The sequence below is a fragment of the Calliphora vicina genome, chromosome 4 (assembly GCF_958450345.1).
Source record: "Calliphora vicina chromosome 4, idCalVici1.1, whole genome shotgun sequence".
NCBI lineage: Eukaryota > Metazoa > Arthropoda > Insecta > Diptera > Calliphoridae > Calliphora > Calliphora vicina.
The window spans coordinates 47,813,457-47,839,445 of NC_088783.1; the positions used below are offsets into that span (position 1 = coordinate 47,813,457).

Here is a 25,989-nt window from a genome sequence, read left to right on the forward strand (position 1 = left end):
AGATCGTGCTCCTTTCCTTGATTAAACGCTTATTGGCCAAGTTATTAGCGAATTTAGATATTTGGAGTTTTTATATAAAAAAATCGATTTTTGTTCAGAAATATGAGTGATCACAGATCGAGCTCTTTTACTTACTTAAACGCTTATTGCCAAGTTATTAGCGAATTTAGATATCTTGATTTTTGGCCAGAAATATGAGTGATCACAGATCGAGCTCCTTTTCTTGATTAAACGTTTATTGCCCAAGTTATTAGCGAATTTAGATATTTTGAGTTTTTATATAAAAAATCGATTTTTGGCAAGAAATATGAGTGATCACAGATCGAGCTCCTTTCCTTGATTAAACGCTTATTGGCCAAGTTATTAGCGAATTTAGATATTTTGAGTTTTTATATAAAAAAATAAATTTTTGTTCAGAAATATGAGTGATCACAGATCGAGCTCTTTTACTTACTTAAACGCTTATTGGCCAAGTTATTAGCGAATTTAGATATTTTGAGTTTTTATATAAAAAAAATCAATTTTTCGTAAGAAATATGAGTGATCACAGATCGAGCTCTTTTACTTGATTAAACGCGAATTTAGATATTTTGAGTTTTTATATAAAAAATCGATTTTTGGGAAGAAATATGAGTGATTACAGATCGAGCTAATTTCCTTGATTAAACGCTTATTGGCCAAGTTATTAGCGAATTTAAATATTTTGAGTTTTTATATAAAAAATCGATTTTTGGCCAGAAATATGAGTGATCACATATCGAGCTCTCTTACTTGTTTAAACGCTTATTGGCCAAGTTATTAGCGAATTTAGATATTTTGAGTTTTTATACAAAAAATCGATTTTTAGCCAGAAATATGAGTGATCACAGATCGAGATCTTTTTCTTGATTAAACGCTTATTGGCCAAGTTATTGGCGAATTTAGATAATTTTATTTCTTAGGATATTTTCTCGTGATCTCATTTTTTAATTTTAATTAATATTTTTAGTTTTATATTTTAATAAAGCAGTTAATAATAAAAGGATTTCACGTTCAAGTGGGCGTGGTCAATTTTTCGTTTCGTAAATTGTATTCTAAATCGGTCCGTCCGTTTTCAACTGATGCAATTACCAACGAACGACATTTGATGTTTATTTATATACATTAGAGTTTTTACAAATTTTATATACAAAAAATAGAAGACAATTTTTTGTAAAAATTTTTTGGATTCAAAAATCTAATGTGTGTAACATTTTCAAATTGCTATCAGTCGAACACGAATAGCGATAAATCAATGAAATAAATTATAAACATCTCTAATTATGTTCCAAAAATAGACTCAAAAACAATCGAAGTTATGTGCATAAATCTAATATGTATCCATATGGATACAATATACAAAATAATATAGGAAATACGTAATTGTTTGTATTCCAGTTTATAAAATTTAGAGTTGAATTTACTTGACGAATACGTATTACAAACGATATGAAAAAATATGTCGCGTTATAAATGTGGGGTGCTAAATCATAATAAAGGCTTTAAAACTAAAACCAATGAAGACATTTTAACAGAACAAGTCTCAATTGATAGCTTCAATATTCCATTTTAAAATAAAAATATTTCTTTAATAAATTATGTTCCAATTCGCAGATTTTTGCATTTGTCTCGAGGCAGTCGAGCAAATATGGTATCGAAAAATATTCTTATTTTTTTCCACTCTAATGTCGCGTTCGGGACCATGAAAATGGACATCATGTACTATATTTATTTACTCAGTTTTCGTCCTTGTTTTCTACCTTGCTTTCCAGTGTAGTTTCCTACTTCCACACCACTGTAAGTAAGAATTCCCTTTGTCGAGAGTTTTTTTTTTTTTTTTATCTAAAAATGACGTATTTAATAATAAAGAAAATCATTCATTCATTCTCTGACGATTGTTGTGTGGCTTTTTATTATAAATAAATATTTATTTATGTATGTTTGAATGTGTGTATTAGGATGGCTCTTACTTTTTCTCTGTCATCTAAAAATTAAATGCTGAAATTATGAAATTTTTCTGACATCCCATTATAATTTTGTATCAAATCATACAATTTCATACTCAAATTTAGCTAAAATTTGCAGCATTTGGTTTTTATCTGACGGAGAACAATTTTAGTCCCTGAAAACACCTAAAACCGTAAAAGTCCAATGTAAGAGCCCGCCTAATGTATATTTATGTATGTCTGTCTTGAAATGAATTGTGCTGTTGATTGTGGGGTTTGTGTTGTATTTGAATTTAATATCATTAACGCCATTATTGACATTGATACTGACGTTGATGACAACAAAAGAGGGCGAAACAATGCAAGAAATATTCAATAACTGAGAACGTATAAAAGAAATGGTGAATAGTTAAATGTTTTCAGTAATATAAAATGTTTAATAAGACATATTTCATTAGTGTAAATGTCAAAAGTGATAGTTTTATGATTATTTGAAAATTGTTCTCACTTTAAGACCAAGTATCAATTTCAATTCATTCAGAATAAACTAAAATTGGTTATAGTTGTCGAAATACCATAGCATTTTGTTTATTTTCATATTCAGTTTAAATAAAAAACATGAGAACTCTCCTTTGAATTTGCTCATTTAACAGTTAATGTGTGATTATTAATTTATAATTATTTAAATTGTTTGTATTAAACAGCAAATAATTACTTAAGTTGTCATGCAGTTGTCATTATTGTTGCCTCATCTATGTATATTTATATTATTTTGTTTTATTAACAAATTAAAATATATTAATTGCAATTATTATTTTTAGTTATTAATATGATTTACATTTTTTGCTCATAAATTACATTTAACTATTTAAAAAAAAAGGAACTATTGCTACATCATTAACATATAAATGTATGCAAATTAATAAGCATATTTATTATAGGGTACTCCAATATAAAAGTTTTTTGAAGGTATTTTTCTTCTAAGTGCAAATATTTTTACAACATCATAGCTTTTTTACCAAGTTTTACATCAATTGTGGTTTCTTTACAAGACCAAGTTTTACATCAATCGTGGTTTCTTTACAAGACCAAGTTTTGCATCAATCGTGGTTTCTTTACAAGACCAAATTTCACATCAATCGTGGTTTCTTTACAAGACCAAGTTTCACATCAATCGTGGTTTCTTTACAAGACCAAGTTTTACATCAATCGTGGTTTCTTTACAAGACCAAGTTTTACATCAATCGTGGTTTCTTTACAAGACCAAGTTTTACATCAATCGTGGTTTCTTTACAAGACCAAGTTTTACATCAATCGTGGTTTCTTTACAAGACCAAGTTTTACATCAATCGTGGTTTCTTTACAAGACCAAGTTTTACATCAATCGTGGTTTCTTTACAAGACCAAGTTTTACATCAATCGTGGTTTCTTTACAAGACCAAGTTTTACATTAATCATGGCTTCTTTACAATATCAAGTTTTACATCAATCGTGGTTTCTTTACAAGACCAAGTTTTACATCAATCGTGGTTTCTTTACAATATCAAGTTTTACATCAATCGTGGTTTCTTAACAAGACCCAGTTTTAGTACAATCGTGGTTTCTTAACAAGACCCAGTTTTAGTACAATCGTGGTTTCTTAATAAGACCCAGTTTTAGTCCAATCGTGGTTTCTTAACAAGACCCAGTTTTAGTACAATCGTGGTTTCTTAACAAGACCCAGTTTTAGTAAAATCGTGGTTTCTTAATAAGACCCAGTTTTAGTCCAATCGTGGTTTCTTAACAAGACCCAGTTTTAGTACAATCGTGGTTTCTTAACAAGACCCAGTTTTAGTACAATCGTGGTTTCTTAACAAGACCCAGTTTTAGTACAATCGTGGTTTCTTAACAAGACCCAGTTTTAGTACAATCGTGGTTTCTTAACAAGACCCAGTTTTAGTACAATCGTGGTTTCTTAACAAGACCCAGTTTTAGTGCAATCGTGGTTTCTTAACAAGACCCAGTTTTAGTACAATCGTGGTTTCTTAACAAGACCCAGTTTTAGTAAAATCGTGGTTTCTTAATAAGACCCAGTTTTAGTCCAATCGTGGTTTCTTAACAAGACCCAGTTTTAGTACAATCGTGGTTTTTTATTAACAAGACTCAGTTTTAGTACAATCATGGTTTCTTAACAAGACCCAATTTTAGTACAATCGTGGTTTCTTAACATGACCCAGTTTTATTACAATCGTGGTTTCTTAACAAGACCCAGTTTTAGTACAATTGTGGTTTCTTAACAAGACCCAGTTTTAGTACAATCGTGGTTTCTTAACAAGACCCAGTTTTAGTACAATTGTGGTTTCTTAACAAGACCCAGTTTTAGTACAATCGTGGCTTCTTAACAACACCCAGTTTTAGTACAATCGTGGATTCTTACAAGACCCAGTTTTAGTACAATCGTGGATTCTTAACAAGACCCAGTTTTAGTACAATCGTGGTTTCTTAACAAGACCCAGTTTTAGTACAATCGTGGTTTCTTAACAAGACCCAGTTTTAGTACAATCGTGGTTTCTTAACAAGACCCAGTTTTAGTACAATCGTGGTTTCTTAACAAGACCCAATTTTAGTACAATTATTTTTAATAATGGTGACCCCTATTTGCTCCACAGACACACGTACTTACATATATTACGAATAATCGTAATTAACGTTTAAATTATGTAATTATTTTATTTTTCTTTTCCCTTCATTCAATTTAAACAACTGCTCGTTTGCTTTCAACCATTAATGACACGTGTGCGTGTGTTCATCAGATGGCATGTGTGCGGCTTTTATTTAAAAAAAAGAAAGTATTTTTCACATTTTATTTAATTCTTTCTTCTTTTTATTCATTTTTGATCTGTAAATATTAAAATAAAATTATCGAGTGCATAAAAGTTGAAAGTGTAAACTATAAACTGTGTTTTTTCGTATTAATAATTGTATGATGACATACAGCCCACTGACATGTATCCAATGTAAACACACACTCAAACACTTGGTCAGCGAATGCAGGAGCTATAACTTGTAGCCATTTAAAGAGAAACTGTCTTGAATTGCAAAACACTGCGGCAAGAACGGTGACACAACAACGGTGGCGGCAGGAATAACACTGCCATCAAAAGTTGCATGTGCATAATTAATTTATGTAATGCACAGATGTAATACAATAAAGAGGTTAATTAAACCCTGTTTTACGATGTGGCCCACCAAGCCGTTGACTTCTGGGACAGTGTCGCACAAATGCACAAAATAGTTTTTAATAAATTAAAAATTATATAACAAATGTTAATAAATTTGGAAATTTTCATACTATTTTTAGTTTTTGTATACCAAAACATTTACTCCAAACGATTTCTAAAAGTCCTTTGCTAGTTGATCGTTCTACTGTGCTGCATTTACATTTTCTTTATGGCACAAGCGTATTTAATTAGGTTAACAGAAACTGATTATTTATACCAACATCGCCAACACCAGCAACATCAACATTCCGCGAAACAAAATACATTACGCACATGAATGCATAACTCACCACACCACACATTCATTAGGAGGGGCCCTTTTAAAGGAACCTTGCCATAAAACTTGTTAATGTTTTTAAATAAAATGAGCAATATTCAAATGTTCTGCTGGATTAAGGGACAACATTTTAAAGTTTTCTAATGTTTATTTAATGGTCTAGTAAAAAATCAGGATTGGTCTTGTTTATAAACCAGGATTGTCTTGTTTATAAACCAGGATTGGTCTTGTTTATAAACCAGGATTGTCTTGTTTATAAACCAGGATTGGTCTTGTTTATAAACCAGGATTGGTCTTGTTTATAAACCAGGATTGGTCTTGTTTATAAACCAGGATTGGTCTTGTTTATAAACCAGGATTAGTCTTGTTTATTGATGTAAAACTTGGACTCTTTAAAAAACCACGATTGATGTAAAACTTGGACTCTTTAAAAAACCACGATTGATGTAAAACTTGGACTCTTTAAAAAACCACGATTGATGTAAAACTTGGACTCTTTAAAAAACCACGATTGATGTAAAACTTGGACTCTTTAAAAAACCACGATTGATGTAAAACTTGGACTCTTTAAAAAACCACGATTGATGTAAAACTTGGACTCTTTAAAAAACCACGATTGATGTAAAACTTGGACTCTTTAAAAAACCACGATTGATGTAAAACTTGGACTCTTTAAAAAACCACGATTGATGTAAAACTTGGACTCTTTAAAAAACCACGATTGATGTAAAACTTGGACTCTTTAAAAAACCACGATTGATGTAAAACTTGGACTCTTTAAAAAACCACGATTGATGTAAAACTTGGACTCTTTAAAAAACCACGATTGATGTAAAACTTGGACTCTTTAAAAAACCACGATTGATGTAAAACTTGGACTCTTTAAAAAACCACGATTGATGTAAAACTTGGACTCTTTAAAAAACCACGATTGATGTAAAACTTGGACTTTTTAAAAAACCACCATTGATGTAAAACTCGGACTGTTTAAAAAATTTAGTTAAACTTGGTTTAGTTAAAAAACCACGATGGATTTAGTTAAACTTGGTTTAGTTAAAAAACCACGATGGATTTAGTTAAACTTGGTTTAGTTAAAAAACCACGATTGATGTAAAACTTGGACTCTTTAAAAAACCACGATTGATGTAAAACTTGGACTCTTTAAAAAACCACGATTGATGTAAAACTTGGTCTTTTTAAAAAACCACCATTGATGTAAAAATCGGACTGTTTAAAAAATTTAGTTAAACTTGGTTTAGTTAAAAAACCACGATTGATTTAGTTAAACTTGGTTTAGTTAAAAAACCACGATTGATTTAGTAAAACTTGGTTTAGTTAAAAAACCACGATTGATTTAGTTAAACTTGGTTTAGTTAAAAAACCACGATTGATTTAGTTAAACTTGGTTTAGTTAAAAAACCACGATTGATTTAGTTAAACTTGGTTTAGTTAAAAAACCACGATTGATTTAGTTAAACTTGGTTTAGTTAAAAAACCACGATTGATTTAGTTAAACTTGGTTTAGTTAAAAAACCACGATTGATTTAGTTAAACTTGGTTTAGTTAAAAAACCACGATTGATTTAATTAAACTTGGTTTAGTTAAAAAACCACGATTGATTTAGTTAAACTTGGTTTAGTTAAAAAACCACGATTGATTTAGTTAAACTTGGTTTAGTTAAAAAACCACGATTGATTTAGTTAAACTTGGTTTAGTTAAAAAACCACGATTGATTTAGTTAAACTTGGTTTAGTTAAAAAACCACGATTGATTTAGTTAAACTTGGTTTAGTTAAAAAACCACGATTGATTTAGTTAAACTTGGTTTAGTTAAAAAACCACGATTGATTTAGTTAAACTTGGTTTAGTTAAAAAACCACGATTGATTTAGTTAAACTTGGTTTAGTTAAAAAACCACGATTGATTTAGTTAAACTTGGTTTAGTTAAAAAACCACGATTGATTTAGTTAAACTTGGTTTAGTTAAAAAACCACGATTGATTTAGTTAAACTTGGTTTAGTTAAAAAACCACGATTGATTTAGTTAAACTTGGTTTAGTTAAAAAACCACGATTGATTTAGTTAAACTTGGTTTAGTTAAAAAACCACGATTGATTTAGTTAAACTTGGTTTAGTTAAAAAACCACGATTGATTTAGTTAAACTTGGTTTAGTTAAAAAACCACGATTGATTTAGTTAAACTTGGTTTAGTTAAAAAACCACGATTGATTTAGTTAAACTTGGTTTAGTTAAAAAACCACGATTGATTTAGTTAAACTTGGTTTAGTTAAAAAACCACGATTGATTTAGTTAAACTTGGTTTAGTTAAAAAACCACGATTGATTTAGTTAAACTTGGTTTAGTTAAAAAACCACGATTGATTTAGTTAAACTTGGTTTAGTTAAAAAACCACGATTGATTTAGTTAAACTTGGTTTAGTTAAAAAACCACGATTGATTTAGTTAAACAAAAAACCATGATTAATTTAATACATGGTTTAGTTAAAAACGATTGATGTAAAACTTGGACTCTTTTAAAAACCACGATTGATGTAAAACTTGGACTCTTTAAAAAACCACTATTGATTTAGTTAAACTCGGTTTAGTTCAAAAACCACGATTGTTTTAGTTAAACCATGATTGATTTAATACTTGGTTTAGTTAAAAACGATTGATGTACAACTTGGACATTTAAATAAAAAAACACGATTTACGAATTTGTTTTGTTTAAAAAAAAAACATGGATATTGTAAATCTTGGTCTTGTTTATAAACCACAATAATTATAAAACTTGTGAAAATAAATTTTATTTTAGAATCAAGACTTTTGAGGATTCTCCTAATTTATGTATATTCGTACTTGCAATGTTGCAAATAACGTATATTCGCACGTTTTTGGTTTCACCTATACGTATGTGTAATGTTTTGCTTATAATAAACATCATACGCCACGATTTGCAATGCAATTTATTGCATATTGCTCTAGTAGTTAAATGTATGTAGCCGTTTTGTTGTTTATATTGTATGTTTTTATTTCTCAGCCTCAGCCTCAAAATCAAAAGTTTGTTGCTGCTGCTGTTTCATAATTGGCCATTTTTGCCGTAATTAAAAATCGCTCAGGCATGTGTTGGGGATTTAACGTTATAACGCAAGAAATTGCATAACACATTTTACAAAGTAAATTGGGTCAAATAAATTAATTAATGCGTTTAGGCCCAACGAGATGATTTACGAGATGGTACATGCAAATTTGAATCATCTAAAGCTAAGTTTTACATAATCTTTAGGCGGAATGCAGCAAAGTGAAATATTTGTGCGGAAAATTCTAAAAGAGATGTAATATTAAAAACAAGGTTATATTTAGAGACCAATAAAACTTTTCGTCATTTAGTGGTTGAATTTAAATATTGTATATTTAATTATTTTTATTGTTTAATTAATACTTAATGAAATATTGCAAGTTTTCGTCTACACATTATACTAAATGTTCACATATTTCAAATTCTTTGAAATCTATTTTAATTTACATACAATTCTCAATTTCGTACTTCAATTAATATATTTTCATTAATAGAAACCACTTCATTCCATTTCCAACTCATCAATTAAATTTTCTGTATAAACTTTATAATTTTCTTTATTAAATACAAATACAATAATTTTGTAGTACAATATTTTACAATATAACAAGAATTAATTAATTTATAAACATCAACCACCACCATTAATTAATTAAACTACAATTATTACTAATTACAGGCAACAACAATGAACACGAAAACAACAGCAATGAATTCTGGTTCAAATGTGTTCAGCCAACTGGATTTATTTGAAAATAAATCTTCTCTGCATTACGAAATTTTAATGAAACGCCTTCATAACATTGTAAGTCCTGCAGCTGGATGTTGGTGGAAAACTCAAAAGATGAAATTAGTTTTATTAAAACAATTTTCGACAAGTAGATACTGTAGCGATAACCTTTTTTTTTTTTTGTTAAAAGATGAAAGTAAAAGAAAACAATAAATTAAGAAATATGAAAAAAAATAAATAGACGAGTTTTATAGTACAAATAAAAATTTAATTTACTGAAGATAGAAAACATTACTAAATTATGTCTGCACAGAGGGCTGAGTGTAAAAAATAAATAGGTCTTGTTAAAAAACCACGATTGATGTATAAATAGGTCTTGTTAAAAAACCACGATTGATGTATAAATAGGTCTTGTTAAAAAACCACGATTGATGTATAAATAGGTCTTGTTAAAAAACCACGATTGATGTATAAATAGGTCTTGTTAAAAAACCACGATTGATGTATAAATAGGTCTTGTTAAAAAACCACGATTGATGTATAAATAGGTCTTGTTAAAAAACCACGATTGATGTATAAATAGGTCTTGTTAAAAAACCACGATTGATGTATAAATAGGTCTTGTTAAAAAACCACGATTGATGTATAAATAGGTCTTGTTAAAAAACCACGATTGATGTATAAATAGGTCTTGTTAAAAAACCACGATTGATGTATAAATAGGTCTTGTTAAAAAACCACGATTGATGTATAAATAGGTCTTGTTAAAAAACCACGATTGATGTATAAATAGGTCTTGTTAAAAAACCACGATTGATGTATAAATAGGTCTTGTTAAAAAACCACGATTGATGTATAAATAGGTCTTGTTAAAAAACCACGATTGATGTATAAATAGGTCTTGTTAAAAAACCACGATTGATGTATAAATAGGTCTTGTTAAAAAACCACGATTGATGTATAAATAGGTCTTGTTAAAAAACCACGATTGATGTATAAATAGGTCTTGTTAAAAAACCACGATTGATGTATAAATAGGTCTTGTTAAAAAACCACGATTGATGTATAAATAGGTCTTGTTAAAAAACCACGATTGATGTATAAATAGGTCTTGTTAAAAAACCACGATTGATGTATAAATAGGTCTTGTTAAAAAACCACGATTGATGTATAAATAGGTCTTGTTAAAAAACCACGATTGATGTATAAATAGGTCTTGTTAAAAAACCACGATTGATGTATAAATAGGTCTTGTTAAAAAACCACGATTGATGTATAAATAGGTCTTGTTAAAAAACCACGATTGATGTATAAATAGGTCTTGTTAAAAAACCACGATTGATGTATAAATAGGTCTTGTTAAAAAACCACGATTGATGTATAAATAGGTCTTGTTAAAAAACCACGATTGATGTATAAATTGGTCTTGTTTAAAAACCACGATTGAAGTAAAATTTGGACTCTTTAATAAACCACGATTGATGTAAAACTTGGACTCTTTAATAAACCTCGATTGATGTAAATTTTGGACTCTTTAATAAACCTCGATTGATGTAAATTTTGGACTCTTTAATAAACCACGATTTATGTAAAACTTGGACTCTTTAATAAACCTCGATTGATGAAAAACTTGGACTCTTTAATAACCCACGATTGATATAAAACTTGGACTCTTTAATAAGCCACGGTTGATGTAAAATTTGGACTCTTTACTAAACCACGATTGATATAAAACTTGGACTCTTTAATAAACCACGATTGATGTAAAACTTGGACTCTTTAAAAAACCGCGATTGACGTAATAGTTGGACTCTTTAATAAGCCACGAATGATGTAAAACTTGGACTCTTTAAAAAACACGATTGATGTAGAACTTGAACTCTTTAATAAACCACGATTGATGTAAAACTTGGATTCTTTAATAAACCACGATTGTTGTAAAACTATGACTCTTGTTAAAAAAACTATGATTGTAGTAAAAAAAAATATTGGCATTTTGCCAATATTCTTAAAACATAACCTATCAGCTATCGATGTTCTTTATACAGATCAAAGTATTAATTTTAAATCAATGTCACTAAAGCAAATATGCGGCCACATTCCAAAAAAAAAAATATAGTCGACACTAACACAAACATACTCATATATGCAGACACCTACACTATCGACACATATCCTCACGGACACACACACACTAACTCATGTACGTATACTCACCAATACAAGTGCGTAATCCTTTTGAAAATGGTATAAATGCATAAGAATGTCTGGATGATGCGGATGCTGTTGCTGATGTTGTCGATGATATAGGAGTTTTATCTCCAGCTTTTCCTTCATTCACTTGTTGTTGCTGTTGCTGTTTTTTTGCAAAATGTTCCGGATAGAATTTCAAAGCATTTTCACCCCAATACATTTCGTTGCGTTGCATGTTAAATATATCCAATGCAATCATGGTGTCTTTAGGTACAACTACACTCCGGCGATGACTACATCCACAATATGGGTTTTTGTTGTTGCAACAACAACAAAAACAAGTACATTTGTCACGTTGTATTACGTTCAATTGAAAATCTGCACTGACATTACGTAAATTCATGGGAACCGTTGTCAATAAACGTAACGACTCATTTATAATCATGTCAAGGTACGGCATATTCAGTAAATGTTCCATGGTTACTTTCACATTGCAATCATTCAGATTCTGTTTCTGATTCTCATCAGCACCATCATGAGAATCATTATAACCACTGCCGCCGCCGCCATTATTCACATCACCTTCACAATCTGTCGTATCGAAATCCAAATCACCGTCAATCGTATTTGCACATGTTCCACTGCTGTTCGTTGTCGTCGTCGTTGTCGAACTATCATTATTATGTTTTATTGATGTTGTTGTCAGTTTGCTTTTGTTGTTGGTTTTATCCTTTGACGACAACAACAACTGTACTTGTTTGATTTCGTGACGTAATTTCATTTGACATTCGTGGTTAATTGCCAAACACAGTAATGCGTTAATAATACAACTCGATACGGTTTCAAAGGACTTATTTTTAGGAGAGAAAGTGATAGAGAAAGAAAAAAGAAGAGCTATAATGTAAATATGTAAGTTGCAAACAGAATACATATATGGTGAAAGTTAAAGGGGTCAATTTTAATGAGAAATGAAATGATATAAAACATATAAAAAAATCTGAAGTAACCAGGGCAATTTGTAGAAGTAGTTTTATGATTTAAACTTGAAATAATGCCAGAGGGCATAGGAATATGACCTTATTTAATTTAAAAATTAGAATTTAAAAGCTATCCTTTATTAAAATGCTTAATTTTCTGAAACAGTAGAGAACAAGTAATGCAAGCCCGACCATATTATAATTTATACTTTGCGTTGGATTAATATTTGGTGCGTTACAAACATCAACAGAAATTTTCTAAATAAGCGTTTAATCGCAAAAAGATCGCGATCTGCGATCTGTGATCACTTAAAATCGATTTTTCGGATGAAAAAATTCCAAAATCTAAAATTCTTTATAACTATGTAAACAAGCGTTTAATAAAGAAAAGGAGATCGATCCGTGATCACACATATTTCGTACCAAAAATCGATTTTTCATATGAAAAACTTAAAAATTCTAAAATCCTTAATAACTTTGTAAACAAGCGTTTAATCGACAAAAGGAGCTCGATCTGTGATCACCAATATTTCGGGAAAAAAAATCGATTTTTCATATGAAAAAATTAAAAATTCTAAAATCATTATTAACTTTGTAAAGAAGCGTTCAATCAAGAAAAGGAGATCGATCTGCGATCACTTATATTTCGGATAAAAAATCGATTTTTCATATGAAAAAACTAAAAATTCTAAAATCCTTAATGACTGTGTAAATAAGCGTTTAATCGATAAAAGGAGCTGGATCTGCGATTAATCATATCTCTAACCAAAAATCAATTTTTCATATGAAAAAACTCAAAAATCTAAAATCTTTAATAAATTTGTAAATAAGCGTTTAATCGAAAAAAGGAGATCGATCTGTGATCACTCATATTTTTTAACAAAAATCGATTTTTAATATGAAAAAACAAAAAATTCTAAAATCCTTAAATTTTGTAAATAAGCGTTTAATCGAGAAAAGCAGATCGATCTGTGATCACTCATATTTTTTACCAAAAATCGATTTTTCGTATGAAAAAACTAAAAATTCTAAAATCCTTAATAATTTCGTAAATAAGCGTTTAATCGTGAAATGGAGAACGATCTGTGATCACTTATATTTCGTACCAATCGATTTTTCATATTAAAAATTCTAAAATCCTTAATAATTTCGTAAATAAACGTTTAATCGAGAAAAAGAGATCGATCTGTGATCACTCATATTTCGTACCAAAAATCAATTTTTCATATGAAAAAACTAAAAATTCCAAAATTCTTAATAATAATGTAAATATTTCGTACAAAAAAATCGATTTTTCATATGAAAAAAATAAAAATTCTAAAATCCTTAATAATTTTGTAAATAAACGTTTAATCGAGAAAAGGAGATCGATCTGTGATCACTCATATTTCTACCAAAAATCCATTTTTCATACGAAAAAACTAAAAATTCTAAAATCCTTAATAAATTTGTAAATAAACGTTTAATCGAGAAAAGGAGCTGGATCTGTGATCACTCATATTTCGTGTGAAAAAACTAAAAATTCTAAAATCCTAAATAACTATGTAAATAAGCGTTTAATCGAAAAAAGTACCTCGATCTGCGATAAAATTTCTCATATTTCGTACCAAAAATCGATTTTTCATATGAAAACAATCAACATCGAATTTATTGAAGAAATTTTCTTTTTTTAACTTTCATTCCTGCACAACAATAAGGGCAGCAATTTAAATTAAAAACCTTTTAAAATTTTAATAATTCCCATTACATTTTAACTATCGAAAATAAAATCTTATACAATAAAAAAAGAAAAATAGCAATAAAATATATACAAATGTATAAACTTACCACAACAACCATCGATTGTGATTCATTCATAATGTCTTGCAACGACAATTTACCAGTCTGGGCCAAATAAAATATTTGATCAATAAAAATGCGATGTTGTTGCTGCTGTTGCATGAATACATTTGCATCTGACTCTGGCAAAGATGAAATTTCTTCTATAATATTTTTTAACGCATCATTGCCAGCTGAGGCCGTATTGCCTGTAAACTTATGATTATTTCCATGTTCTTCTTGTTCTTTGGCATTCAATGGTGTCTCATACTTTGCTCTATTAGTTGCAGTTGCACCATCATCACTTGTAGTAGTTATGATGTCTGGCTTCTGGTTTTGAAGTGTGTGCTGCCATTCAATATGTTTTTGTTGCACAATCTAATAAATTTTGCATCATGTGTTTTTTTGTAGTTGTAGTTTTTAATTTGAAAGAGAAAGGAAAAGAGAAACCGACAAGACCATGAAACATTAAGAATCTGTGTATATGAGTTTTTTTTGCTTTTGGTTTATGTCAGGTATTTGCTTATTTTGTACAGTCGATGAAATTTAATTATGGTGGATTTTTGTTAAGATTTTTAATTATATAGATCCGTATATTTGTTTCCGACCACCTGTCTGTTGAAATCGACTAATTTAAAGACATATTTAATGCATCTATATATCGGCTAAGGTTTTGATAACTTTGTCATTAAATATAAGCAAAATCTGATCATAAGTGGCTAATCAAGAAATCTGTCAAAAAATTATAAATCATTAATGTATCAGAAATACTTTCTAGAATAAATCTCTAATAGTCCAAAAGCTTGTTATTCCCCAAAAAAAAGTATCAATAATCATTATTTGACTAAAATGGTGAATATTTAATTGCAATTCCAGTTTATTTAGTTTGTTTAATCTCGATATCTTTTCTCAATTAAAAATTATATTTCAATTATGTTTTCATCAAACAGATCCTTTTCTGTACTAGAGTTAACCAGGGTTTCAACTTTGGTACATTCTATGTTTAAATTTCCGATCTCTGCAGCCAATATCATAAAAGCTTAGCTCTATCTTCTATTAATAGCTTAAGTTTTGGACAGAACGCATAACTTGTTTTTAATTTAGTATCATTTAAGACCTTAAATATTTACATGTATCACTTATATTAATGACATTAATATTTTCAAAACCAAAAACCTTTAATTAAATTTCATCAGCTGTGTATAAATATCTGCATCATGACATGCACCAAAATATATAGAGAATGAAAACTTACATTTGCCACAAATTCTTTTACCAACTGGTTGGCTCGTTTCGATTTTTCATAGTTTTTATTGTCCAACAAACGAAAGATGAAGTCAATTTGATACCATGGCTTCAGAATTCTCAAAGCAGTTAGTTCCATTAAACTGCATCATCATGAAAACACCAAGAATACCAAAATGTTAAAGATGCACATAGCTTGTTTATTATAAAGGAGAACAAGTGAGAAAGTATAGTCGGTTATGACCGACTATATGATACTCTACACAGGATACAAATAATCATTTATTTATAAAGAAAAATTAGACAATCGTATTTGATGCCAATCGAATAATTCGATTGTGATAACCCAATATTAAAATAACCAAAAATATTGAAAAATTATATATTGAAACCCTTAAATATTTGTCGATCTTGAAGACTGGATCATTTGGTTGCCACAACGAAACCGTTTTCTCAGTGTAACAAAATATTTAGTTGTTGGATACATAAAGCTTATTTCTACTAAATTTAATCTTAAGGATTAATTGGAGGACTTAGGAGATATCTGAGGTCAATTATAGACCGATCCTTGCAGAATTTGCAAGAGTTATTTATATTGGTTTATAAACAATTTATTTCTGACGAATTTTGTCTCTACACCAACATATTTCACATATTCTGGAGCATTAGAATCTTATTTCGAAAGGACAATTGTATGAGGGCTATACAAAGATATTAAACTTCACAGAGAAAACCATTTGATTGTGACAACCGAATTTTTTGTCAATCGAATTCCAATTGTGGCCACAAAATTTTAGATTGGGTGACAACTATGTGGTTGTTTTAATCGTAATTCATTATTATTTATGAAGTTTTTGTTGTTACAACCGTAGTACAGTTGCCACAATGAATATGTTTTCTATATTTATGTTTAATATGTCGACCTGGGGCCTATTTCACTAAGCTACAAGTTCACAATTACAAGTGTTTTTGCCTGTAAAATTGTGAACTTGTGAATAATTGCGTTTCATCAAAATACAATTACAAGTTGGTAGCTACAAGTGAATTTTATAAGTCACAAGTCTACAACTCATACTTCTACAAGTGGTTTTGTTTCACTAAACTGAATTTGCACTTGTAAACTTGTAGAATTGTAGAAAAAAAGCTTAGGGTCGACGGAGACCCTCAGAAAATGTTTACAAGTTACAAGTGAATGATACATTGAAATAAAATTTGATTTTTAACTGTTTTTTAATAAAAATTAGTTAAAATAAACACAAAATCCAAAATTTTTAAAATCAATTAGCATTTGGTTACCTTAATATAGAAAGGCCCTAACTCCTGTTTTTTTTAAGCCGAAGTTTTTTGCTAAATATGATATATGATTGGACCATTTATCAAAATAATCAAAAATCTGGGCTTATAAAAAACACGAAGGGGCTTTCTATATTAAAGTAACGATTATTTATTTTGTTTACTATTAAATAGGTTTCATATATTCAGAAGTTATGCCACCTAATTTTAATTTTCTTACTTGTTTTTTTTTGCCTTTGGGAATAGCCACTTTGGAAATCTAAACATACATATGTAGACAATTCTAAATTAGTTCCCAAAATTGCAAAAGTATTTATTTTTATCAGTCCCCGCACATTTTCCGATAGATTGGGTATAAACAAATAAGAGAGCTATATTCGGATATCTTATATACTCTTCACCAAATTATTCTTCAAAATACAATTTTAAAATTTTTTTAGGAAAACAAAATTTTTTTTCCCAAAGTTGTTTTTTTAATTTTTTGGAAAAAAATATTTTTCGAATTGATATTTTCTTTTTTTTAATTTTTAAAAAAAAAATTTTGGGTTTTTAACATTTTTTTGATGAAAAAAAAATTCTGGTTAAAAAATATTTTTTATATAAGAAATATTATTGAATTATTGTTATATTGCGTTTTTATAGAATTGTAAAATTAAAGAATTGTAAAATTAATATCACAAGAACTTGTAATTGTAGAAATTGTAGTTTACAAGTGCAAAAAGCTACAAGTGTTGTGAAAATTTTAGTGAAACACAATTCATCAGCACTTATAAGAATTAGACTTGTGATTGTAACTTGTAAACTTGTAGAATTGTAGTTTAGTGAAATAGGCCCCTGTACTTTGATCAGAAGTTTTTTTTTAATTCGTTAACTCGTAAAGGATTGGAGATATCTTTATGAAATTTCACATCGTCAGTGCTTAGTTGTTTCTGAGTTAATTTTTATTTAAAAGGTTTTACAATAGGGTCTTCCAAACTTTGACAGTTAATAGCGGCCATATTGTTGTAGCTACATCTGTCGAATTGGTTGTCATTTATTCATTTTGTTTTGCCAAATCACGCTATATCCATCCATATTAGAGTGCTCCAAGATTGTATGGACGAAAAAAATTTCTTGGTACAGGCCGTCCCCCCTCTAGAATGGTTCTATGTGTTGTAGAAATTCGTTGTGTAAAATATTAGGATGATAGGATAACGTTAACTGGTGCCGCAACGACGCTGAAATTTTGAGATGCATTTACAAGGGGAAAAAATGCAATTTTTTCAGTTTTTGTAAAAATTTTGGCATTAAATAATTACTTTGGCAGTTTAATTTAAAAGAATCGAAATATACACGTAATTGTCGTTCTAATAAGATATAAAAGACAAACATTGGTTAAAAAATGTTAAAGTTATTAAAAAATCGCCAGACCATTAACGTGTCTCAGGCCACTAGAACAAGAAATGTTGAAACAAAATTAACATATTTTGAGAAATATTAAAATAAAAGCACATTTTTATTTACAATATATCCATATTTACTTGTATATGAGTTTTTATCTTCATAGGATACCGTTAACCTATTCGCAGGTATGACCAAAAAAAATTAATTTTTTTAAAGGCAGTTTCAAAACTCCAATTTCAAATTTTTAAAAATTTTGTTAAACAAATTTAAAAATTTTTTGATCATCACATTGGGATTTATTGAGAACATAATAGGGAATAAAAATATGAAAAAAGTATGAAAATACCTCCTATAGTTTTTCCGTACCTGCGATTTAAATTTTGAGTTTTTCGAGAAAAACTATTTTTTTGGACATATTTTGGCGAATGAGCCGAATTTCTTTACTGTTATGATTTTTAAGCAAAAGCTATTCAGAATATTATATTCCAGGTAATTTTAAATATAGTCTAAAAGTTTTACTAAAATCGGAAAACGTTAACCCTTAAATCGTCAATGCCAAAAGGTTATTTTTTTCAATATTTGGAATTTCTCATGGAAAGATAGCGAAATGTTATATATTTTTCGGCCGATTTTGATGAAACTTAAGAAAAATATAACACAAAGTCTAGTATTTACAAAAACAGCAGAAAAATTAAAATTAACTCTTAATAGCACTTGGGGTTAAAATGCTATTTTAATTATTTCAAAAACAAGAGGAAATTATACAATTGAATGAAACCCGAAGAAGTCACTGTTTGGTGGGCATTTTGGGCTGACTTCGTCGGTTCATATTTCTTTGAAAACACCGTCAACCTAGAGGGCTATAGATCGATGATCGATGAATCGATTTGAGGGCTCGATCGATTTGAGGGCATGGTCGTCTCACATGGAGGTTATTTTAACTGGCCACAGAGATAGTGATTTGTTCACGTTAAACTTGTTCTTAAATCGCAGAACTATGCGAAAAAGCCACAAAACACATCGGTCCTCAAAGCCAACATAAACCACGCCATCGATCAAATTCAGCCTGATATATTCGCCAGAGTCATGGAAAGTTTGACATTTTGGATGATATTTGTACGATGTTGTATTCCATACATAATGGCATAGAACTTTCAAACGAATAAAAAATTACGATGATATCTCACACACACTTTGTATTATTTAAATTGAAAGATGGAAAACGCTTAATGAAATACCCTTTACATGGGTTTTTTTTAAACAAACACAAACTGCGAAGCGTTTTGCTTGTCTGCAGAAACATCCAGAGTCTCTAACAGGAATCGAAACCGCAAACCTTGGATTGATAATCAAGCACACTATCCTCTAGTCTATCGGAATACCCGATTTTGTTGGAATGGAGGCTAGTCAGCGGCTCCCAAGATTGCTCACCAATGAACCCAGCACTTACTGTGTAAAATTTAATTAAGATAGCTCAAATCGTTCATGAACTATCGAATTATTTCCAAAATAAAAAGTTTCTAAACCACTGTGGAACGTACGGGCTGAGACGTGGACAGACAGAATATAATTCTCAGTCGATTCGTATACTTAGGACTATTTTTGGAGGACAGACAAACGGACGGACATTGTTCAGTATATGATTCTCAGTTGATTCGTATACTTTAAGTTTGATGTTGGACCATTATTTTTGGTCACTACTAACATCAGCACAAACCAATAATGCCCTCTCCTCAACTATAGTAATGTAGGGTATAACAATGAATTTGAATTTTGTTGTAGAGGATGTATGAAATTATTGTGTCGATTGGTTGGTTGCTGAGAGTATTTTGATGCATAAAATTATAAACATTTTTAATTATTAAAAATAGGAAAATATTTTGTCTAAAAAAAACTTAAAACTTACTATCTGTATGCCTGGGCAATGCATTTTTCATCATTTTGTAAGAAATTTGTTTCAAATCCCATTGTTGTTACTGGAAAGAAAAATAAACAATAATTACATATTTCGCACTTTTTTATTGTAATAAAAATTTAAATAAATTGTTACTTCCCAACACCATAAATAAAAAAAAACTCATGTTAGGAATCTTCCTGTTATAATAATTTATCCATAAACTTGTACTATTTTAATAAAATCTAAACTATAACTGTTATATTGTTATTTTAAAATATTATAAATACGAGTACTTACAGCATGATACTTCCAAAACTGCACGAGTTATTAGGTCTTCCAAACTTTTCAATTTGACTTTATAGCCCTGCAAATTCTTGGAGATTTTTAGTTTCAACTCATTAGCAACACGATTAAAAACTTCAAAGAAACTAACAAGAGTATTATGGCTGAAAGCTGGATTTAGTTGTTTGCGGCGTATTTTCCATTGTTCATCTTTTGGATATTTTACCAGTTAGTTTTGTTGTTTTAAGTTTTCCCACATGGACATGATAAATGAACAAAGTTGTGTATGCAAAAATAAAAGTATAAATATGTACAATGTATATATAGTAAAAGAAATAAGTTTTTAAATAACAAAGCATTAGGACTTTATTTTTAAGGATACGAGTTTCAAAACAGCAGAGTCATACAGATTATAAAGTTGTATTGTAGTTTGTAGTGAAACTAAGTAGTGATATTCGCGTGAGTGTGTTTTACACTATAAACGAGATAATTCTATATTACATTAAATTACTAAATACCAAAACTCAGTTTGAGTGATTGATGTACTCAAATAGTCAGAACGATTAAACTCGAAAAAAACTCAAACAAAAAAATTATTCAAAATAATCACACAGACTAGTGTTGTTTTTCTTCTACTAATACATTCTCACCACTTAGGTTTTTGACAACTGAGTTAGGTCTTTGACAGGAGACAGGAGAGTTTCCGCTCTATGTCTATTCTATGTGATTAAAACTATGTGCTTTGCTCAAACTCAAACACATTAGCGGAGTTCAGTATTAAGTGCGAAGGATCTAGCAACATTTCAAATGCAAAAATACAAGAACAATGTACGACCAAAAAGCTTTTAAAGACCGTTTTAGACTGTAAAGAAGAATAACGGAAAACAACCAATAATGATCCCCTTTTGTATTCTCATTCACTCAAAAACCATACATGCTGTATTTTATGTAACTAGGTCCATTATTATAAAAAAAATCAAAAAGTACCATTAGAAGAATGTATAAATAGCATTAGTTTACTCTATGTTTAATTCCAACTTCACTCTAATGCTCGCCAGCTAACTTTTCTGTCGATAAATTTAATAATTTAAATTATTAAAAAAGTACCATTAGAAGAAAAAGTACCAATTTCTCTTTTCACTCTTGAACACCCGTCAAGCTTGAATTTTCAAAATACTCAATTTTGCGGACATTTTTATACCCTTCACCTTCGTGAGAATCGTATATATAAGTTTGTCATTCAGTTTTCCACAATATAATTTTCCGACCCTATAAAGTATATATATTCTGGATCCTGGATCTGGATAGATAGCGGAGTCGATTAAGCCATGTACGTCTGTCTGTCTGTTGAAATCAACTTTCCAAAGCCCCCAAATAACTTACATACACGATTCATACATCAATATCTCAGGAATTCTTCCGGCTCGGTTGCTATTTAAAATCAAGAAAATCGGTCCACAAATGGCTGAGATATAAGGACAACCAGGACAAAGTCGATTTTTGACCTATATCTGGATTACTAAGTCATTAATATAGACAATATGGATATCTAATGATAGATATTTCAAATACCTTTGCAACGACATATGTATATAAGACCATAGTAAGTTGGAAATACAATGGGTCAAAATCGGAAAAAAAAATTTTAATCCGAATTTTTTTTTTCGCTAAATTTAAAAAAAAAAAATAAAAATCAAAAAAAAAATTTTTAAAAAACAATTCGAAACATTTTTTCTCCTTTAAAATGAAAAAAAAAACTTTGGAAAAAAAAATAAATTTTGTTTACCTAAAAATATTTAAAATTATTATTTTGAAGTATAATTGGGTGAATGTATGTAAGATTCGGCACAGCCGAATATAGCTCTCTTACTTGTTTTCTGTAATATGTCTCAAATGAATGCAATTCGTATTTTAAAAAAGTACCAAACTGTTTACGCGGATCTGTTCCAATCTACAGTTTCACACTCGAGTTCCAAACATTACCCCGTTAGTTAATTTTTGTATTACTGAAAGAACCAATATTTATTTTTTTTAGAATTGTATCATGCCTTCAGTTATAAATACTTAATTGAATACCTATTACGCCCAGGTCCTTTCAAAAAAAAAAGGGCAACATTTTTTGCTCTTCAATTGATTTGCATTAGATTAAGATCACGTGGGATTTATTGCAGAATCATATCACTCACACAACTCTATGTAATTCATCTAATAACTAACTAGACATTGTACTCGTCCATAGACAGCAAAATAAAACTATATTTCTGCAAAAACCAAATGGATTCAATATTCATTTGTTGTGTTAAACAGGACGTTTCAAAAAGAAATGAAACATTTGTAACATAAATATCAGTGAGTTTCGTAACACTTCTATTTCCCCCGAAATCGGGATTAATTTTAAAATTTCCCGAGATCCTGGGAATTCCCGCCTAGAACAAATTATTCAATTTTAAGAATGAAGACTTAGTTAAAAAGCTAAGAAATGTCTTTGGTTTTAAAATGTAATTGGATACAAATAAAAAAATCCAATAAAAATTTAATATAAAGACTCGATTTTTTTTCTTGGACTAGCACTCAGGGTATGACCCTTACTCATGCAAAGCATTGTGTTGGAACGAGGAAAATAGGTTATGGGAGGGAGGATAGAGGGAGTAGTGTTTGTGGACATTTGATTTGAATTTTCCTATTTTGAATCGATTTCTAATTTTGTTATATAAAAACTAGTCACCATTTGTCATTTGTATTCCAATTAATTCTGTTAATTCGCCAAAAATTAATATTTTATTTTTTTTAATTTTGAATTGGCAATGTTTTGCATATTAAATCAAAAATTAAGTAAAGATGCTAATTAAAACTTGAAGAAAACCCAATAATATTAAACAAAATTCAATTCTACGAATGATAGTTTTATCCTGTGACAAATCTTATATACCCTTCACCAAATTATACTTCAAAATACAAATTTTAAATATTTTTAGGTAAACAAAAAAATTTTCTGTTTTTTTCATTTTTCAAAATTTCGAATTGTTATTTAAAAAATTTTTTTTTAAATTTAAAAAAAATTTTTTGTGAAAAAAAATTCGAAAAAATATTTTTTCCGATTTTGACCCATTGTAGGTCCAACTTACTATGATCTTATATACGTCGTTGAAAAGGTCTTTGAAATATCTATCACTAGATATACATATTGTTATATTAATGATTTAGTGATCCAGATATGGATCAAAAATCGAGGTTGTCCTGGTTTTTTCGTAAAGGTCTTTGAAATATCTATCATTAGATATACATAGTGTCTATATTAATGAGTTAGTAATCCAGATATAGGTCAAAAATAGGTAAAAAATCTAGGTTGTCCTGGTTTTTTCGTCATATCTCAGCCATTTGTGGACCGATTTTGCTGATTTTAAATAGGAAACTTCTCGAAAGCATGTCTGACAGAATTATTGAAGATTTGGATCCCGAAGATATCTGGGGTCTTCAGAAAATTGATTTCAACAGACAGACATGGCTTAATCGACTCCGCTTTCTATATGGATCCAGAATATATATACTTTATAGGGTCGGAAAATTATATTGTGGAAATTACAAACGGAATGACAAACTTATATATACCTTTCTCACGAAGGTGAAGGGTATAAAAACATCACAAAAAACTAAGAAAAATAATTCCCGGGAATTCTTGTTCAATTTCCCGGGATTTCGGGATTGAGAATTTTGCGGAGTTCCCGGTATTTCGCCTCCCGGGAATTCCCGTTAAAACTTAATAACATAAGAAATTTTGTGTGTTTTTATGGATAATTTAAAAAAAATGGTAATTAGTTAAACAAATCGAAAAAATCTTAGGCAAAAACCTGCGTTACAAAGTAATGGGTTAAAATGCTAATATATTCATTATACACTTCATTATTTCACTACAAATAAGTTATTACTTTAATATCAGAAGTTTGAATTTAAAAATTTTAATTTAACAACTCCTGCTGAAATACCCTGTACAAACATACATATCCTGATATTGGGATAACTACTTACTACTCTGTATACATAAATGAAATACTAACCCTTCGCATGTAATAAACCCTTGTTGGCATAGAAACCATTTTGCAAAAATGTCTTATTTAAACACTCTGGTGCAGTGAGGATACTTTCCATAGTCTCGGGATCATCAACATACAACAAAATTCGGTTAAACACAATGATGGCCAAAGGGAATTGAAAATATTTATGACAACGTTGAATGCTGCTCATAATACCTGTAACGTTATTACCAGCAGTAAATGTGGTAGGTACAAAGGGAAGAAAAACAAATAGAAAAGTTTTATTTTTTTTTTTGAAATTTAATAGAGTGACACTGTGTGGTAGATCATAATGATGTGGATGATGACTTAAGATACCACTGGATATAAGGCCAATTGAATTATAAATGGTTACAAGTAAGATTAAGAACATGAACTTAACTTTTTGGATCCAGATAAATAATTAACAACAACCATAATATGGGTTGTTGGAGTAGGCCACGCCAGCCATTTAGTTGCCATATAAAGTACCAACATTTACGTTGTTGATAAATTATTAAAAACAATAATAATCCACAAATTGTATAAAGTAATAAACTATTCATAATGTTGCTGTTGTTTTTTAAATATTTTTAATGTTGCTGGCTGGCTGCTGTCTTTACTAGGGTCTCTTAGTTGCGGTAATTGCTTTATTGTGGTTATATTTGGAATTGTTTGCTTCTTTTTAATAGATCATTTGAGAGTATTGGCACGTTTTAGTAATTATTTCATATTATTTTCTTTGCAAAACTTTTATATTTATTTTTTATAAAAAAATTCTGATTGTAACGCACTTAAAGGTGTGAATACTGCGAAATCCAAATAACAACTAGTGGAATATTGTTTTTAAAAATTGTTTTATATGACAATTTTAGATGAAACTGCTACCACATATTTAAGCTATTATTCATAATGAAATTGTTATTTTATTAATAAGTAATTTATAAAACTTAATTTCAAAAATTCGTAAAGATCGCCAAAATCAGTTATTCCCCATTTAATAAAATACTAAATAAAAAGAATTTCCATTGGTTAATCAGTGATCAATCAAAATTAAGAATTAAATATAAATAAACTCATCATTTATAAGACCTTTTTAAAACCAATTTGGATGTATGGAATTCAATTATGGGGAATGGTTAACAACACCAGTATTAATCTTATACAGAGGACTCAATCTAAAATTCTTAGGACCATGACCGGAGCACCATGGTATATAGGAAATGAAAACATCCACAGGGACTTGAAAGTGCCATTGGTAAAGAAAGAGTTCAAGAAAGTCCGTGAGAAATATATTGTAAAACTGCAAAACCATCCTAACCGGCTTACTAATCGGAATTAATTGTACTTCTGATATCATTCAAGTTCGTAAATATATAACCGATTTGCAAGTGATGCCTTAAGTTGACCATCTCGTGTAAATGCAAAATATAACAAATAAGAGTGTTAAGTTTAGTTTGGAAGGGGTGTGCATTATGTCCACTTTCACTTGGAGACCATAATGTCCATTGTGATTCCCTTCAAGAGTCAGATAAAAATAAAATG

At 29.5% G+C, this 25,989-nt stretch overlaps 1 protein-coding gene across 1 annotated transcript; it reads right to left on the reverse strand.

Annotated features, from left to right (window-relative positions):
- Positions 1 to 9,116: 9,116 nt before the first annotated feature.
- LOC135957569 (probable cytochrome P450 318a1) lies at positions 9,117 to 25,250 on the reverse strand. The gene is made up of 8 exons (XM_065508345.1): positions 24,848 to 25,250; positions 24,451 to 24,642; positions 20,411 to 20,605; positions 20,123 to 20,192; positions 15,551 to 15,683; positions 14,305 to 14,673; positions 11,525 to 12,350; positions 9,117 to 9,475 (listed from the first exon to the last, which is right to left on the reverse strand). The coding sequence occupies exons 1-8, from the start codon at positions 25,008 to 25,010 to the stop codon at positions 9,309 to 9,311; spliced, it is 2,115 nt and encodes a 704-aa protein (XP_065364417.1). The 5' UTR covers positions 25,011 to 25,250; the 3' UTR covers positions 9,117 to 9,308.
- Positions 25,251 to 25,989: the final 739 nt, after the last annotated feature.

Excerpts from the sequence above, each read along its gene's own strand:
- LOC135957569 (XM_065508345.1), bottom strand. The coding sequence starts at position 25,010 with ATGAATAGTTTATTACTTTATACAATTTGTGGATTATTATTGTTTTTA. Across the intron at positions 15,684-20,122 it reads ATTGCCCAGGCATACAGATA|TTTAATGGAACTAACTGCTT; the intron begins GTAAGTTTTAAG and ends ATGATGATGCAG. Across the intron at positions 12,351-14,304 it reads CACAATCGATGGTTGTTGTG|TCCTTTGAAACCGTATCGAG; the intron begins GTAAGTTTATAC and ends CCTAAAAATAAG.